Raw genomic sequence first — 15,180 nt, forward strand, 5'->3', positions numbered from 1 at the left:
TGTGATGATGCTGATGCTCAACATGCCGTGGTCGCAGAACCTCACCCACGTACCATGCATCTTGAACTTTTTAGCGAGCTTGTTCCGCTCCTTAATCTCACCCGCAAATATTGTTCAACCTCTTCGATTTTCTTGAGCTTTTAGACTTGTGAAGTATCCTGCGTGTCTTCCACAGGGGCGCTCGGTAAACTCGGATAAGGCTTTGTAATGTCTGTCATTTATTCTATAAGCAAGTGCAACGTTATTCCCACGAACGAAACGTTCTTATCCTTGTGATACTCGTCTGTCAGCATGAACTCCAGCTTGTCTATTGACAAGCTGGAGTTCATGTCCTAAGGTCTAATGGTTTATATTAGGCAGGATATTCCTTCGCGCCAATTGAAATGTCCTGTTTTATCTGAGGATTCAATGTATTCCTTTTGAATTGCGACTAATATGTCGAAATTTATGGAACATTTAAATTTATCTAGTTTAATAAAAACACCTATGTGTTTTAAATCGGATGATGGAAGATGCATTGATCTCATTCTCACAAATAAAAATAAATCCTTTCAAAAGAGCGGCTCTTTTGAAACTGAAGTCAGTGATCATCTGATTTTCACATTTTTTAAATCGTCTCTTATAAAATGTTCACCTAAATATATAAGATATAGAACTTTCAGAAATTTTCATCGCACAAATTTTGAGTATGACCTTTCATCTGAGTTATTAGCTATTGATCAATCTAATTTTAATGCTTTTCACAACGTCTTCACAGACGATCTAAATAAACATGCACCGGCGGATGATAATACAATCTACACTTGTGGATCTGAATTAAATGAAGTCATTGCTGACCTTCAGCATGACTTAAATAACGTATTAGCCTGGTTTGAAAACAACCAATTGGTTGCTAATCCAGCAAAGTTTCAGATGATGTTTTTAGGTTGTCCACACAGTGATACTTTATCGCTAAGAATAAACAATAACTTCCTAGTCGCATCGGAATCTGTAAAATTATTAGGCATTACTATTGATAGATGTCTCACTTTTAATGAGCACATCTCTAATCTATGTAAAAAAGAAAATAGTAATGTCAGATGTCTTTACAGAATAAGACGATTCATTAATTCTGAACAATCAAAGTTATTGCTTAATTCCTATATTTTATCAATATTTACATATTGTCCCATTATATGGATGTATTGCAGTGCTGTGCAGTATAAATTAATCATTTCAACACACAAATGTGCATTGAGAGCTGTAACAAAAGACTATCATTCCAGTTATCAGGACTTGTTGTTAAATTTTAACTGTGTGCAAATTCACGAATTTCACTTACGTATAATCTGCATAGAGATTTATAAAACATTAACAGACGAAAATCCGTCAATTATGCAGTCTTTTTACCCTATAAGACGTATTAGTTACAATTTGCGCAGCAAAAAAAGTCTACTTTTACCATCTACAAGTTCAACACGCTTTGGTACTAGATCATTTTTGTTTCGAAGTTCTTTGTTATGGAACTCTTTGTCTGACAGAGTAAAGAATTCTCTCTCCATCAAGAGTTTTAAAAAGGAACTTATCTCACTTGATCTTTCAGATCTCTGCACATGTAGGCTACATAAGTCGGCTATTCTCGTCTCTTGTTTTTAATGTTTGGTATATCTTTGTGTTTTTTTGTTTATTTATTAATTTTTTTACTTTAGTTAGTGTAAATTAGTATTTACCACTTACTATGTAAAACCAACTATAAATAAATGAAAGAATAATAAAATAATAATATTGAACCCACTAGAGGAAGGTACGTGGGGTTATCGAAACTCCACGTAAGCATGTCTCCCCAAGCTTTTAACTCCTTTACTGGAAGTATGGCATAGTCGCCCTTGGTAAACTTTACCTTGTTATCGAAGGCCCATCCCATGATGTCCTGCAGCGGTTGATCGATTATCACATCGTACCCCTCGTTAACCCTAAGCCGACAAAATCCGTTCCTGAGTACAAAGAGCTTGATGCTATCCCCTGCTTGACTGTTAACTATCGCAGCGAGATCCTCGATTCGAAACAAGCCTCCCTCGATTGAAAGTTTGACCGAGAGAACAACCTAATTCTGGAAGGGATCAACCCCAACGACAGTATCATCAGGGCTCTGCAAGTCAAGCCAGCGATCATGTAGGCAATGACGAAGAAAAGGCGATCGTGGCAGCGTATGGCAACACCTTCGCCATCCCGCTGGAAAAGATGTTCGAGTTGACGGCAGATCTGCCCTTCTACCAACATGGGTTATATGACAGGCTACAGTTCGTACTGCACTTCGCACAGCACAGCGACGTTATCAAGGATGCCGGGACAGTGGTCTCAGGAAGCACGGCAGCTAAACCAGCTGATGCCGCGTATAAGATCACAAACATCGCCCTGGAATTTAACAAAGTGAACCACGAGGGTCTCGCGAGTGCTATGATGTCACGCTACGGCTGTCTTGCGCTACCGTACGAACGGGTACTCCGCTGCAAGGTGCTCACGATAAAAGAAGCTGATACGAGCTACAACTTGCAAATCGATACTCCTGCCAAGTCTTTGAAGGGCGTCTTGCTACTCTTTGTAGATCCTGGGAAAGTGAAGGCCTACTCTGGCGCCAACGAACAGTTCTACAACCCCAAGATCGAGAAAATCACGATCACTGTGGAAGGCGAGCCTAACGAACTGTAAAGCCACGCCATGCTACCCAAGGACCATCTCGAGCAAGTCTTTGAACTCTTCGGGGATGCACATAGCGAAGTGACGATCAGGCAGTTCTTCACAGAAAGATACGCGTTGTTCATCGATTTTCGAGCAACCCCAGATCATTCTCTTCACGGTAGCGGGAGACCTCTACAACGCTTGTCCGACGGTATAACCCTGCACATGAAGAAAAAATCTGACGGAACTGGAGATATCCGCTATGTGTACTTGCTCCAAGATGCCCAGTTGAACATCCTCGACGGGCGCTTCCACTCTGTGGAATACTGAAATAAACATGCCAACTATAGGTGTTCTCGTGGCTGGTGCGGCTATCAACGCCCTGGCATTCAGCGGTTCAAATTTCTTTTTCAGTAAACTTAGCGGGCACGGTGAAGAGGAACGGAAGAGACACGATAAAGCGATCGAACAATTACAAGCAGCGCAGGCCCAGTGGGTGAAAGATCGGCAACCGAAAATTGATTGGTACAACCATCAACGAGAGCTTAAACGCCAAGCTGGCGAAAGCTTGAAAGAGCTTGATGAAGGTATGAGAGAGTACTATATCGTGACCATCTCCGATTTCTACGTACCCTCCAAGCAACAACAAGATGGTGAGCTGACGTAGGATCCCTGGCCCTCCTCGGTTTCGCGGTATACAAGTATATGTAAGGTCACGGAAACTTTCGATATATAAAATGAACATGTCGAAAGCAAAGCATATCGCTACGGCTGAAGAAGCAGAAAAGCTAAGCAAATTTTACTACGTTCCGAACCTCTGGATTAGTCACAAGACGATCAAACTACTGCGGGAACAGAGCGGTCTATCCAAGAAGAAAGTAACCCACTGGCTGTCTCGGCAGCTGCCCTGGCTCCATATTCGAGGGCCCAAGCGCATTCAATACCCTCATTTCACAATCACGAAACCGAACGAAATGAACCAATTTGACTTGCTGTATATGCCACACTACAAGCTGTATGGAAACACGTACAAGTACATACTCACGCGCATTGATATAGCATCGCGCTACAAGGTAGCTAGACCATTGAGAACGAAAAAGGCTAGTGAGGTTGCTGATATGCTCAAGGACATTTACAAGACCGGACCTTTACGATACCCGAAGACCTTCCAGTGCGACAACAGCTCCGAGTTCAAGTCTGCCGTGAGCAAGCTGCTAGAAGGAAAAGGTATCGAATTAAAGCGCGCAACTACCAAGTACCACCATACTTCCACGGCTTTCGTCGATTCCTACAACAAAGTGCTCGCGGAGAGACTCTTCAAACCCCAAGATGCTTAAGAGTTGGTTTCTGACGAACAAAGTACCACTTGGGTCAAACACTTGTTACATATCGTGAAAAGTATGAACAACACCAAGACCGCGATGATCGGCATGAAGCCAGGCAAGGCGATAAAGCTCGAGTAGGTCCCGCTTACGAAAGACCAGCGGCCCCCAGAGGAAAAGCCTCTGCCTGAGGATGGTCTATACTTGTACCTGCTGCAACCTGGCGAAGAGCATGGTGATCAAAAAAGACGTGCAACGGACGCTTGGTGGAGCAAGAAGACGTATAGACTCGATCGTATCGTGACTGGTACCCGTCTCTTGTAATATCTCGATAGTGGGCCAGAGCGAAACTTCGTCTCTGAAGAACTCATGCAGATGCCCGAGGATGCCTCCCGAGCATGTAAAACAGTGGTAATTTTGTTGTTTTTTGTTGCCACTTGTGGGTGTGGTTAATGTGAACCTGTAGCTCACATTATTACTTACCAATAAAAAGTCTTAGCCATCCTTGGAGTCCTCGGCGTCGTCGGAGTCAATCGGATAAAGGCGCGTATAATCATAATGATGCAGGGTGTAGAATGGGTGCCCATAGACGATGCCCTTGATGACATTAGGCTCGCTATCAAGGTCGATGATGTCAACCAATGCTCTATCCTCAATTAAATGTTGATTATGTTGCCAGTTTTCTCCAAGTCCGCCAGATTCGGAAGCTTTTGGTCCTTATCCTTGATAACCTCGCAGCACAGAATACCCCACTTGTTCACCTCAGCGGAAACAATATGCAAACCCAGGTGTTCAATATCAGCCTTAAGCTCCTCATCGCTTTCCTCATATGGAACTGTTGCGCACGGCTTTTCACCCGAAGCTACTCTCTTTAGAAGCTCGTCATCATCCGGATATTCAAACCCCTCGTAGTATGGCCCATTTCTAAACCTAAAATTTTCCAAACACTGTGAACAATAACCGATAGTTGATCCTGCCTTGATGCAGCATCTCAGCACGGGCACCCGAATATCGTAAGGGTTTCTAAGTTGTCGGCTCTGTACGTAGGCTTCCATCTTTTTTGACATTTAACTACCCTTTAACATGTGGTTGAAGGGGTCAAGCAGCATTATCAGGCGTGTTTTTGTGGCTTTGTATAACAACAAAAAGTTGTGCGCGCCTACTCCATATCAATATCAAACAGCTCTTCGAACAGCTCACGCGTCTCATCGTTGGGCAGGGTAAAGTGGTTTTTGTAGAAGTTCGCAGCCCCCAGGGTATCCTCCTTAAACCGACACCAGGTGTGTATCGCATTCGGATCGTCACATCTCCCGATTATAGTGCTGTGGGGGTACTTTGTCATCAGCATTGCTCATACGTCTACGCTGACATCTGATCATGTTGTAGGGATGCTTATCATGGGGATCGTTTTTGTCGAAAACGCAGAGTACATTATCATATTGATGTCAATGCGGAACGTGCCTTTGCCGCAGCTCGCCAATTTCTTTCTCTCTCTCCTGGAGTTCGTCTTCTAGGTTGGCGATGGCTACGTCCCTTTGATCAAGATCATCCTCCAACACCGCAAGTTGTTAGTCCCTGCCTTCGAGGTCATCTTCAAGGAGTGCCATAGCTTGGCGCTGCTCTTCGATGGCCACGTCCCTGTTTTCGACTAGCTTGCACTGCTCCCTGACCTCATACTCCAATTTTTCGACGCCTTTTTTCGCAAGCCATTTTGTCAAATCTACCGCCTTGGGCTTTCTTGATCTGACGGTAATTTCGAGGGCCCCGTCCAATGTGACGAAAACGTCATAAGGGTTTTTTCCACCACCTAGGAGACCTGACCGGGTGTACCCGCCGGGTAACCCTCCATTTCTCCCCTTGATGTTGTCATATGACGATCAAGGCGATACTTCCTGGCATTTGGAATACCCAGGAATCTCTCGAGATCAACACGTTTGAACAGGGGCTGATTTTGCTTATCGAATAGCGTCTCGATGGCTCCAGTAGGTACAGCGTTAAACAGAGTAATTTGAGAAGGCATCCTTTCTTGCAAAGCTGGAGCTCAGCGAGCGATAGCGCCAGCCTGACTCTGCTTCAGATTGGCCGCACCTCAGTATGAAGTAATAAAGGCCTGGTTCCGTCAGTAAAACTGTGTTTGGTTAGACCCCTTGGAGCTCAGTAATACGTGGGTTCTCCGCCTGTGCGTGCCTGATCAGTGTATAACATATACACTGATGTCAGCGTCACGCCACTAATTTCCAAGTCCGAGGGTGCTCTAGTCTTATCCAAAGGCAAGCATGCTTGAACTTTTTGAGTTGAGCCTTGATATTCTCCCAGTCATCTATCTGGTTCGTCTCCTCATCAATCATTCTCATGTCCGAACGCTCCGAAGGGTACCAGAGGAACAACTACTTCTTTTGTCGACGGCGGTTCTTAGGCAAAGCAGTACAGCTTTGTGTGAGGAGCCAGAGACTGTGCTCGCGATGCCTCCCACTGATGGCAAACTCGAGTAAGGATTGACGCTTTTTGTCGAGAGTCTCGTCGGCTATAATATCGTCGACGATGAACAACGTCTTTCGCCCGCCAGAAGCTCCGAAAATCTTTGGATCCATTTGAACAGCTGGTCCTTGGGATCTATCAGAAAGACGTAATCGTCCTGCCAGAGACAGGACCTTGCCAAGTAAGTCTTGTTCCAGCGGATCGTTGGGCAGAGAATCACGATATTGTGAAAGTGGCCCTTGTACTCGTTCTCCAGGAGGTCAAGTACACGCTGGGTTTTACCGCAGCCTGTGGGTCCTGTGAAGATTGTCGTGTACGGATCTTTAACGATATTTAGGGTCATATTTATTCTGTCTGCCGGTTGCAGACACAAGCCTCTCAGGTACTTATTTAGGCTTTGGCACGATACTCGCGGGTATCCAACCTTTTTGCACGGCCATCTCGCGGCTGGCCCTGCCTGCTGAAAAGTAAACCACCATCTTGAGAACATCGCTGGTGTTTATTTTGGTAGAGGAGCTTGTAATGCCCAAAAATTTCTTCCCTCCCATTGCATACGCGAACGTGCAGCCGAGGTCCACGACAGTTTCATACAGCATGTCGATTATCTCCTTCTCTTTGGGTGTCTTCAGAACTCATTTATTATGAGCTATTTCATCTTGAAAATGTCAATCTGGGATGCGCTGGGTTTTTGCTGAGGCGCACGTGGCTCTGGGATTTCGGCAGGCTGCTGCTGCTGCATGGGCATAGACAGCTTACGTAAAATATAGCAGACCCCTCCTACACAAGCAATACGGCAGCGAGGCCTCCACCAAGGTATACGCTGTTAGGAACCTGTGAAGTACCTTTCCTGACCCTCTTGTGAAGTACTTTTGCCCACGTTTTTCTGTAAGTCGACCTTGTGATTCCTGTTCCATTCGGCCAGAGGCAATGCGACCTGGGTGCTTCTTCTTGGTTATGACTTGAGTAGTAGTAGATTCATCGCTCATTTCTTGTAAGTTGTTAGACGTACAAGAACCATTCCAAACCTGTGACCTTGATCATTCCTTCAAAGAATTCCGATGATACATCCTGGAGGCCTTCAAACCGTTTCTTCCAGCGTATCTTGTCGCATGCATATGTGGAGTCCTCACTAAATTACATGCTTGTGGCGGAAATTGATTAGCTGCTGGTGTCAGGATTTCCAAAGCGCGTGAGTGGGAGTCGACGTAGATACCACACCATCTGTGTACCGCGTCTTTACTCTGCTCTTGCCTAATGGGTTTGCTACATTGTTCCCTTGTTCATACACTTCATAATTGTCAAGATCTATCTTTGAAAGGCTATTTCCCATCTTTTTCCGCCCCTTCATCATCCTCCTTCGAACCCTCCCTGGACACCTTCAGCTGAGCGTGATTTATGGTATGGGCCGCGATGAGTAATGGAGGAAGGGATCTTCCAAAAGCTGAATAGACGAGTATGCCCAGGCCCGCCATAGATTCTTAAATAATAGGGTCCCCTTCCAGGTCTCAGCGTAGAGCCTCGGGACTATCGAGGAGCACCACGTTGCCTATAGCCTTCGTATACATGGTGATGACATGAGTTGAAAGGGCCTTTGCAGTCTTCTCACACTCCTGGAGCTCACGTTGAACGTACTCAGCATGTATTTTGTCGATCACCTCGGGTGAGGCCTTGTCAAGGAAGGCTTCGGTGAATTTCTTCGGTAGGAGGTGCTGTTTACCCTTGCGTGCATTCTTCGGGGCTTGACGCTTATCAACGTCTGGTTTTTGCTCAAGGGCTTCTACCGGCGTGTCAACTTCGTCGAATATCTCCGCAATGTCTAGAACCATGTTTATTAGACGTTGGTAACGAAGAGAGCATAACACGAGTACGATGTATGGTAGTAATATCGCGAGGAGTAACAAGGCTTCCATTTATATGCTCTCCTTAGCCGCTAGGCGATAATGACCCCTGGCGAGCGTTGTGATCTGGTCCGGCTGCGCAACCCGTTTATTATCCGCCCTATTGAGTGGCAACTTGTTCACCTCCTGTATGTAGATTTGATGCCCCTTGTTCTGGATCAGCACCTGGCTCTTGTATATGTCGACACCATCCTTCAGACATTGGCGATAGTCTTTGAAGGTGATGGATTTAGCTGTGACACACTTCTTCACACCTTTCGCCTCTGTCATGATTTTGCAACTTAGCTCGTCTTTCATGAGACTACTTTCTTGTTTTTCCCAATGGGGAGAGGTCTGCCATCATCCTTGCTATAGGCACTCGTATCGAAACGTGTCTCGACATCGTCGGCAATGTCGCGGTAAAAGTCCTCCGTTCTGATGTGGTAGACGAATGAGTCCGTGTCCATATAGCAGACCCGCAACTTACTACCGTACTGGGGCTGCATGTAGTCGTAGTGGAACTCGTACATCACAATTTTCGACATTTCTAAAAGAGCCTGACCAATATGCACCGGCTTGTTCATCTTCTCCTCAGTCTTGCCCATATCCACGCCCATGAGGTGGCTGCTGAAGTAGTTTTCGCCCTTGAAATTCGGCTTCATGACGAGCTTCGTGTACTTCTTCTCGTTGGTGACAAACTGGATGTTGCGGTGGCTCCTCAGGTTCTCCATGGTCTTGCCGAACACCGAGAGGTTCATGAGCTGATAGAAGTCCTTTTCGAACTCATTTTTGGCGGCCATTCTCAACCTGTTGTGGTCGATGTAGTCTTTCAGCCAGGGCTTCTGGTTAAACTGGATCACTCTGTATACCTTCTTGAGCTGGAGACCGTGTTTCAGGGCCTCGTGATGGGCTCTGATATGTACCACGTGCCTCTGCCTGTGTTCCAATTTTGGTATCAGTTTCTCGACCTTGTGAACCAACTTTCGCTCCGGCAGGAAGGGTAACTCGTTGTGCTTGTCGTGCAGCTTTTCAGGGTAGTTGATATCAACCTCCAAGATGTAGCCGTGCTTTTTGTCATCGAGGAGTTTCTCGAACCGCTTCTCGGTAAAGGCCTCAACGTTCAACACCCACTTGAACCCATCAGTGGGTAGGTCTTCTCTCATGGCGCAGCCGTAGAAGTTGTTGGCGTCGAGGTAATACAAGTAAGGCGACTCCTCATTGGGATCGTACTGGTCCCCCATGTATTTGTTGTTCGCCTTGGCATACCTGTGCACAGCTTGGGTTATGCCTCCTCGGATGCCTCTTTCAAACGTCACGAGCATGTTGGGGTCCGTGAGAAGATCCAGCTTGATCTCTGTGTACTTGGGTGCTGCCTTCCAGGCGACACCAGGTGCACTGTAGAAGTGGGCAGGGTCGAGCTTGTAGTTCTCCGGGCACACGCTTCGAAAAATCTCGAAGACGTCGGCTAGTAGCAGGACGTCTGTGGTGAGATACGCGTCGTGGTAGTCGCCCATGGTGACCTTGGAGCCCTCTGGAGCGATACGTCTCCATACTTTATGAGCATGCTCGTAGTCGTTGTCGCTGATCCCTTTCATGTTCAGGTTGCTGAAGAAGACCTCCTTGGGAGGTAGCTTTGTCTCCTCAAATCGTTGCCAGCCATCCATGTACTCGTAGGGGCAGACACCATTTCGAAGCATCAGTCTGAAGACATCACCTTTGTCGATGAATTTGGCCATGCATGGTATGTTTGCCTTTACCTGATCCACGTCTATGTGCTTTGTGGTACTCGAATCACAATTTTTACACGAAAAGCTTGCCACATACTCGGCGTCGATCCTCTGAAATTCCAGACATGTATCCGCGCACTGCTTACATTTCATGCCTGTGGCGTTTGTGCCAATGAAATTGCTTGCCAATTTGTCTAACAAGGATGCCACGAAGCGTCAGTTGTCGATGAACCTGATCTCTATGCTCTTGTACGTCTCTCCATCACCGTTCCCCATGCCTCCCAGGGGTACCTTGATTTTCACGTTGAAGGAGATATACTTTTCGGTGTTCTCCGCGATGCAGCCAATGTCCTGGGTGTCGTACTTCTCCCCCAGTTCTCGGATGAACAAGTGTGCGTCGTATCCAGAGAGGTTGTGGAATATCACGGGCACGTGGCTGGGTATCTTGTACTAGAGGTTACATTGTGCGTGCGCAGCGCCTCTGTATAGCCCCGTGTAGTGACAGTGGTCCCTGACTTTGCGGTTTTTCTCGTTGTCGAAGGGCTTCATGCAGATATGTAATGTTGAGGTCTCGTCATGTTCTCTCTTTTGTACCTCCGTTAGGTGCAACATGTCTTGTTGAGGGTAGGTGCTGTAGAGCTTTACTTCGTCCTCCAGATGATTGACGAACTTCATCACGCAGTCCTCACCCCTGTAGACTGTCAGGTGGTCTGGCATGGGCACGTAAGCAAAGGTACTATACGTGCACCAGCCACATGGTACGTGCTTGTTCAGCTTTTTCGTCCTAGTCTCCCTCGCATTCTCTTTCATTGGGATCAACAGGCTCTTAAAGTCCGCGTAGATGGCGAAGGGTACTTTAAACTGCTGTTGACCATCCTTGTAGTAGAGCCACTTTTCCCTTTCGCTTGGCATCGTGATTTTGACCGCTTTGTTGTCCCTGCAGTAGGTATAGTGCTTGTCTCGCGATTCGATTGTTGGAAAGGCTTGCAAGCAGTCCAGACAGAAGTGTATTTTTGCCGTATTCCTCGATGTCTCGCTACCCAGGAGCCGTGAGAGTTTTGACGGCTATATAGTGGGTCTTTTTGTCATCCGTGAGAAGTAGCAGATTAACCTGTTTGTCGCGTCCGTTAAGTGTCGATCGGCGCAGGATGTTAATGGTCTTCACCGTCACGTACAAGACGTTCACCGCGATGTTCTTCTCAAACTTGGAGATGTCCTTGATGCTCGTGGGCAACTCACTGCCCTGCCAGTTGTAGGCCTCCGCATAGGACCTCAGCTTGCTGATTCTTTGGGGGTTCGTCCCTATCTCCTGATGATGCAGAGCAGCTATGATACTCCACTTGAAGCACTCCTCATCTTCATTCATCGGATTAATGATGGCCTTTTTGGTAGCTATCTACTTGGGTGCTTCGATATACAAGGAACCCCTCGTCAGCTTGAGCTTGTGAAAGTATACATCGAGTTGCATGATTCGACCAATCGTAAAGCCAATTTTGGGTAGCGCGGGATTCTCCACATGCGTCCTGACTTGGGCAAACATCGTATCCAGCACCTCGTCCACGACGCTACCCTGGAAGACCGGTGTCGTGTTGCTGTGGAAGACCTTATCCACCTCGATAAATTCGCTGGTACCCTCCACCGGCTTCTTCCAGAAAATCCAGAGGGAACACTGTACTTTTGCAGACCCCATATCTTCTACCTGCTTCCCAACCAAGGTTTTCACGTGTGATCGCACCGTCCCCAAGTATCCATCGACGTCTGTGCCGTCTATTCCGGGGATGCGGAAAAATCGGAAGGTCCTATGAAGAGCATGCTTATGTTCCTGAGCCGTGAAGTTTTCCTGCGCCTCTTGTTCAGCGGATTCGGTGCTTTCTTGCGCCTCTTTTTCAACCTCACCCATCAGGGTCTTCCTAGCCCCATCATAAAGAGCAAGGATGCGATTTTTTGCTGATGAGTATATACTTTGCACCGGCTTTCTAATACCCTCTGGCACATAGTTCACAAGCCAGTCATACAACTCTCGCAGTTTACTTCTGACTACCGGACGAGTCTTTGCCATCTGTTGGCGTTCAAAAATATTCCTGACGTCAAATGTGGGGAACCGAGGCTCAATCTTACTCTTAATAGGACGGGTTTTTGCCATCTCCTGACGCTCGAATATATCCAAAGCCTCTGGTGTAAATGCTTAGGGTCTCAGAGCAGGAACGGGTTGTGGAGGTGCCTCCAGGAATGCAACAAGGTCGGCTTTACGCAGCTTGGAATAGCCCGTAAGTCCACGGGTCCTCGCGATAGCGTGTAACTGTTTCACGGTGCGTTTATTCATCTTTATTATGTGGATTTCTGCTTTCAATCAGCAACATTTCTAGCACGGTCACAACTCTATGGGAATTCCCCCTACTCAAATGCGCATGCTTGAAATTTTGTTGATGTCAGCATTATTAGGGACTCTCCCCATTCTCAATGAGCCGCGATTGCGCATGCTCGAAATTTTATCGGAATTCCCGAAATTGTCGGATTTGTCGGATTTGTCGGATTTGCTGAGAGGGGTGATTCGGGAATTTCCCATTTTGTCGTCGTCGTCGTCGACTGTGAACATACATTTTCCTATCTCTATTTCTCTATGATGAATGATTCGTTCAGTTTAAAGGCACATTAAAATTTTCAACCAATCAAAATGCTCCCACATCTACTAAGGAATGACTCCAATTAAAGGGCTATGAAGCGATTTAATGCGTGTAATAAACGGACCACTCAAAAGGTCAAGGTGCAAGAAATTATACACACTTTAGAACCACAGAGACATCCAGACAACTTGTTTATGAATAGTTAATTTTTTGATGATGAATTTGCTACTTTTGTATTATTTTTTTTTCCAAAAAAAGAAACATTTTCTCCAGTCTTCTTTTTGGCGGTAAAATAAGCTACGGTCTGTAAAATATATTAAATATCAGCAAATCAAAAGTTTTGACGAAGGAACAGAGACAACACGAGGGGCTTTTTTTGTTAAAATACAATGTTACAAGCTTTAAGAAGGTAATTAATACCTCTTAAAAGTTTTTAAAGTCATTGTTGTTGCTTCGATTGGCTTTATGTAGATTAAACTTATATGTTTTTATGCCAAATTTCGAAGGATATCGAGCCGGCTCGTTCAAAAGCTTTGAAGATTTCTTTATTAGAAAGTTTGATTAAAAGGGAGGAAAGTACTTTTATTGAGTAATTCGTGTTATCCAATATATGCAGGATATTTTTCTGTCTTTTTTAGTTAATTTGGATGCCCAATATGATATCATAATTTAAGTTTATAAAAAAAAATTATTTAAGTTATTGTTTTTGTTTTCAGTGATCATAAACTTCTCTACCGCCCGATTTTCGTGTAAGGCACTAAAGTCTATAACCAACAGTCGTTTTGTAGCCTTTTTAACGTGCTTTTTTATGTGAAGCTCTGCTTATACCGTCTTTTCATGAGCAACATTTCAAATATAACGGAAAACTGAAACCGTTCAAGAACAAAGAAACTATTTTAACGAACTTAATTTTCGCGTTTTTGGCAAAAAAGTGGAAATACCCCTGATCTGCCAAATAAGTTCATGCAAAACTTTCAAATCGCCTTGATCCGCAATGATTATTTTTAAAAAAAATTGAACTTCCGGGGAACTTTTAACCTCTGATGTTCTTTTAATAACTGCTTTATTCTATATTACATGGCTATGATATTTATTAAGTTTCAACGTTTATCTATTAGACATGTGCATACCAACCTTTTAGAGGTTTTAATATTACTCGAAACTACTACCCCCAAACATATCTAAGAAATCGTTACAATCGGGAAAATATAATAGCTCTTGTCAGGATTATTCTTAGAACTTAAAACTTACAACATATCTTTATCAAGTGGAATCCTTCTTTAAAAATATTACCACTTATCTGTTCAGTCATTGAATACTATAGGTATTATCATGTCATGAACAAGCAAGTTTATTTTAGGCTACGTTTTGACAGCTACGTTTTGACAGCTACAGCTGTCATCGAAGGATAATAATTGTAATCAACTTTGGCTATTTATTTGTTGAGGAGATAATTAAAGAATCAAAATCAACCAATCAGATCAAAGCAATTAAAGTTATTAACTTTTTTCACGGACCCCGATGGAAGTAATAGGTCGATTAAAATCTCTCCTTTTTCTAAATCTTCGGTTTTTGTTACGTTTTTCCTTAACCATTTTGCACTTTTTTTTAAATATTTGCTTTCAGAAGTGCGGACAACTGTACATGTTTCTGGAAGTTAACAGGAAATACTATTGATATGAGTTTTTCTGTTTAAACTATTTATAATTTCTTTCACATTTCTTGCTGTCCAACCGGACTCTCGGTCTAAGATCTTTTTCAATTATATGATCATTCTTTCAGCTATGGTCCGCAACCTCATTTTTGTCTGTGTGCGCTTTGCGTATATGTGCTCTTCCACACGTTGTTTAAATATTCGCTTTGTTTCGCCGACATAAACAGCATCACAATCCTTACACGGGATTTAGTAGACAATATTACATTGACTCTCTAGACATATTTTGTCTTTCGGATGAGACAGCATACTACGTAGCGTGTTTTAGATTGAAACACTGGCTTTCTTTTATGACCTTTTAATAGCCGAAGAAGTATGTTACTTGTGTCTGGTAGATATGGCATACAGACTATAGCTACTGGTTTATTTTCTGCATCTTCCCATAATACTGTTCTTATCAGCCCTGTTCCTGATTTTCCTTTCAACTTTTAATAGTTTGTCTCGGGTACCGATTTGCAAGTAAGACTTTGTTTATGTGAGATAACTCTTTCATTCGGTCATTCACTCGACTGATTACATATCTATATTAATCAATAGAATCCTCCTGCATGTTGTGGACACGTGATTATTCCAATTATTTGTTAGAATTAATGGAAAAGAAAATGATAAAATGGAACGTAATACAAAGGTAGGTTAAACACAATTAGCCATTAAACTAAAAAATAGTAATCCATGAATGACTAAATTTTTATATTTTTCATTGAAATTTCAGTTGCCAAGTTTATTGGACAGTTGAAATTAGAGAAAATGAAAAATATGAATTTGAAGTGTGATAGACAT

At 44.2% G+C, this 15,180-nt stretch overlaps 2 protein-coding genes across 2 annotated transcripts; one reads left to right on the forward strand and one right to left on the reverse strand.

Moving 5' to 3' along the window:
- The first annotated feature begins 3,401 nt into the window (after positions 1-3,401).
- LOC130612991 (uncharacterized) lies at positions 3,402-3,995 on the forward strand. Its single transcript, XM_057434318.1, has one exon. It carries the CDS (start codon positions 3,402-3,404, stop codon positions 3,993-3,995), a length of 594 nt encoding a protein of 197 aa, XP_057290301.1.
- Positions 3,996-8,649: 4,654 nt separating this feature from the next.
- LOC130612992 (uncharacterized) lies at positions 8,650-10,215 on the reverse strand. The gene has a single exon (XM_057434319.1). It carries the CDS (start codon positions 10,213-10,215, stop codon positions 8,650-8,652), a length of 1,566 nt encoding a protein of 521 aa, XP_057290302.1.
- Between the last annotated feature and the right edge of the window lie 4,965 nt (positions 10,216-15,180).

Source organism: Hydractinia symbiolongicarpus, chromosome 10 (assembly GCF_029227915.1).
Source record: "Hydractinia symbiolongicarpus strain clone_291-10 chromosome 10, HSymV2.1, whole genome shotgun sequence".
Lineage (NCBI taxonomy): Eukaryota > Metazoa > Cnidaria > Hydrozoa > Anthoathecata > Hydractiniidae > Hydractinia > Hydractinia symbiolongicarpus.

Bases quoted from the DNA above. Each gene is read 5' to 3' on its own strand.
- LOC130612991 (XM_057434318.1), top strand. From the start codon at position 3,402: ATGTCGAAAGCAAAGCATATCGCTACGGCTGAAGAAGCAGAAAAGCTA.
- LOC130612992 (XM_057434319.1), bottom strand. From the start codon at position 10,215: ATGAAATGTAAGCAGTGCGCGGATACATGTCTGGAATTTCAGAGGATC.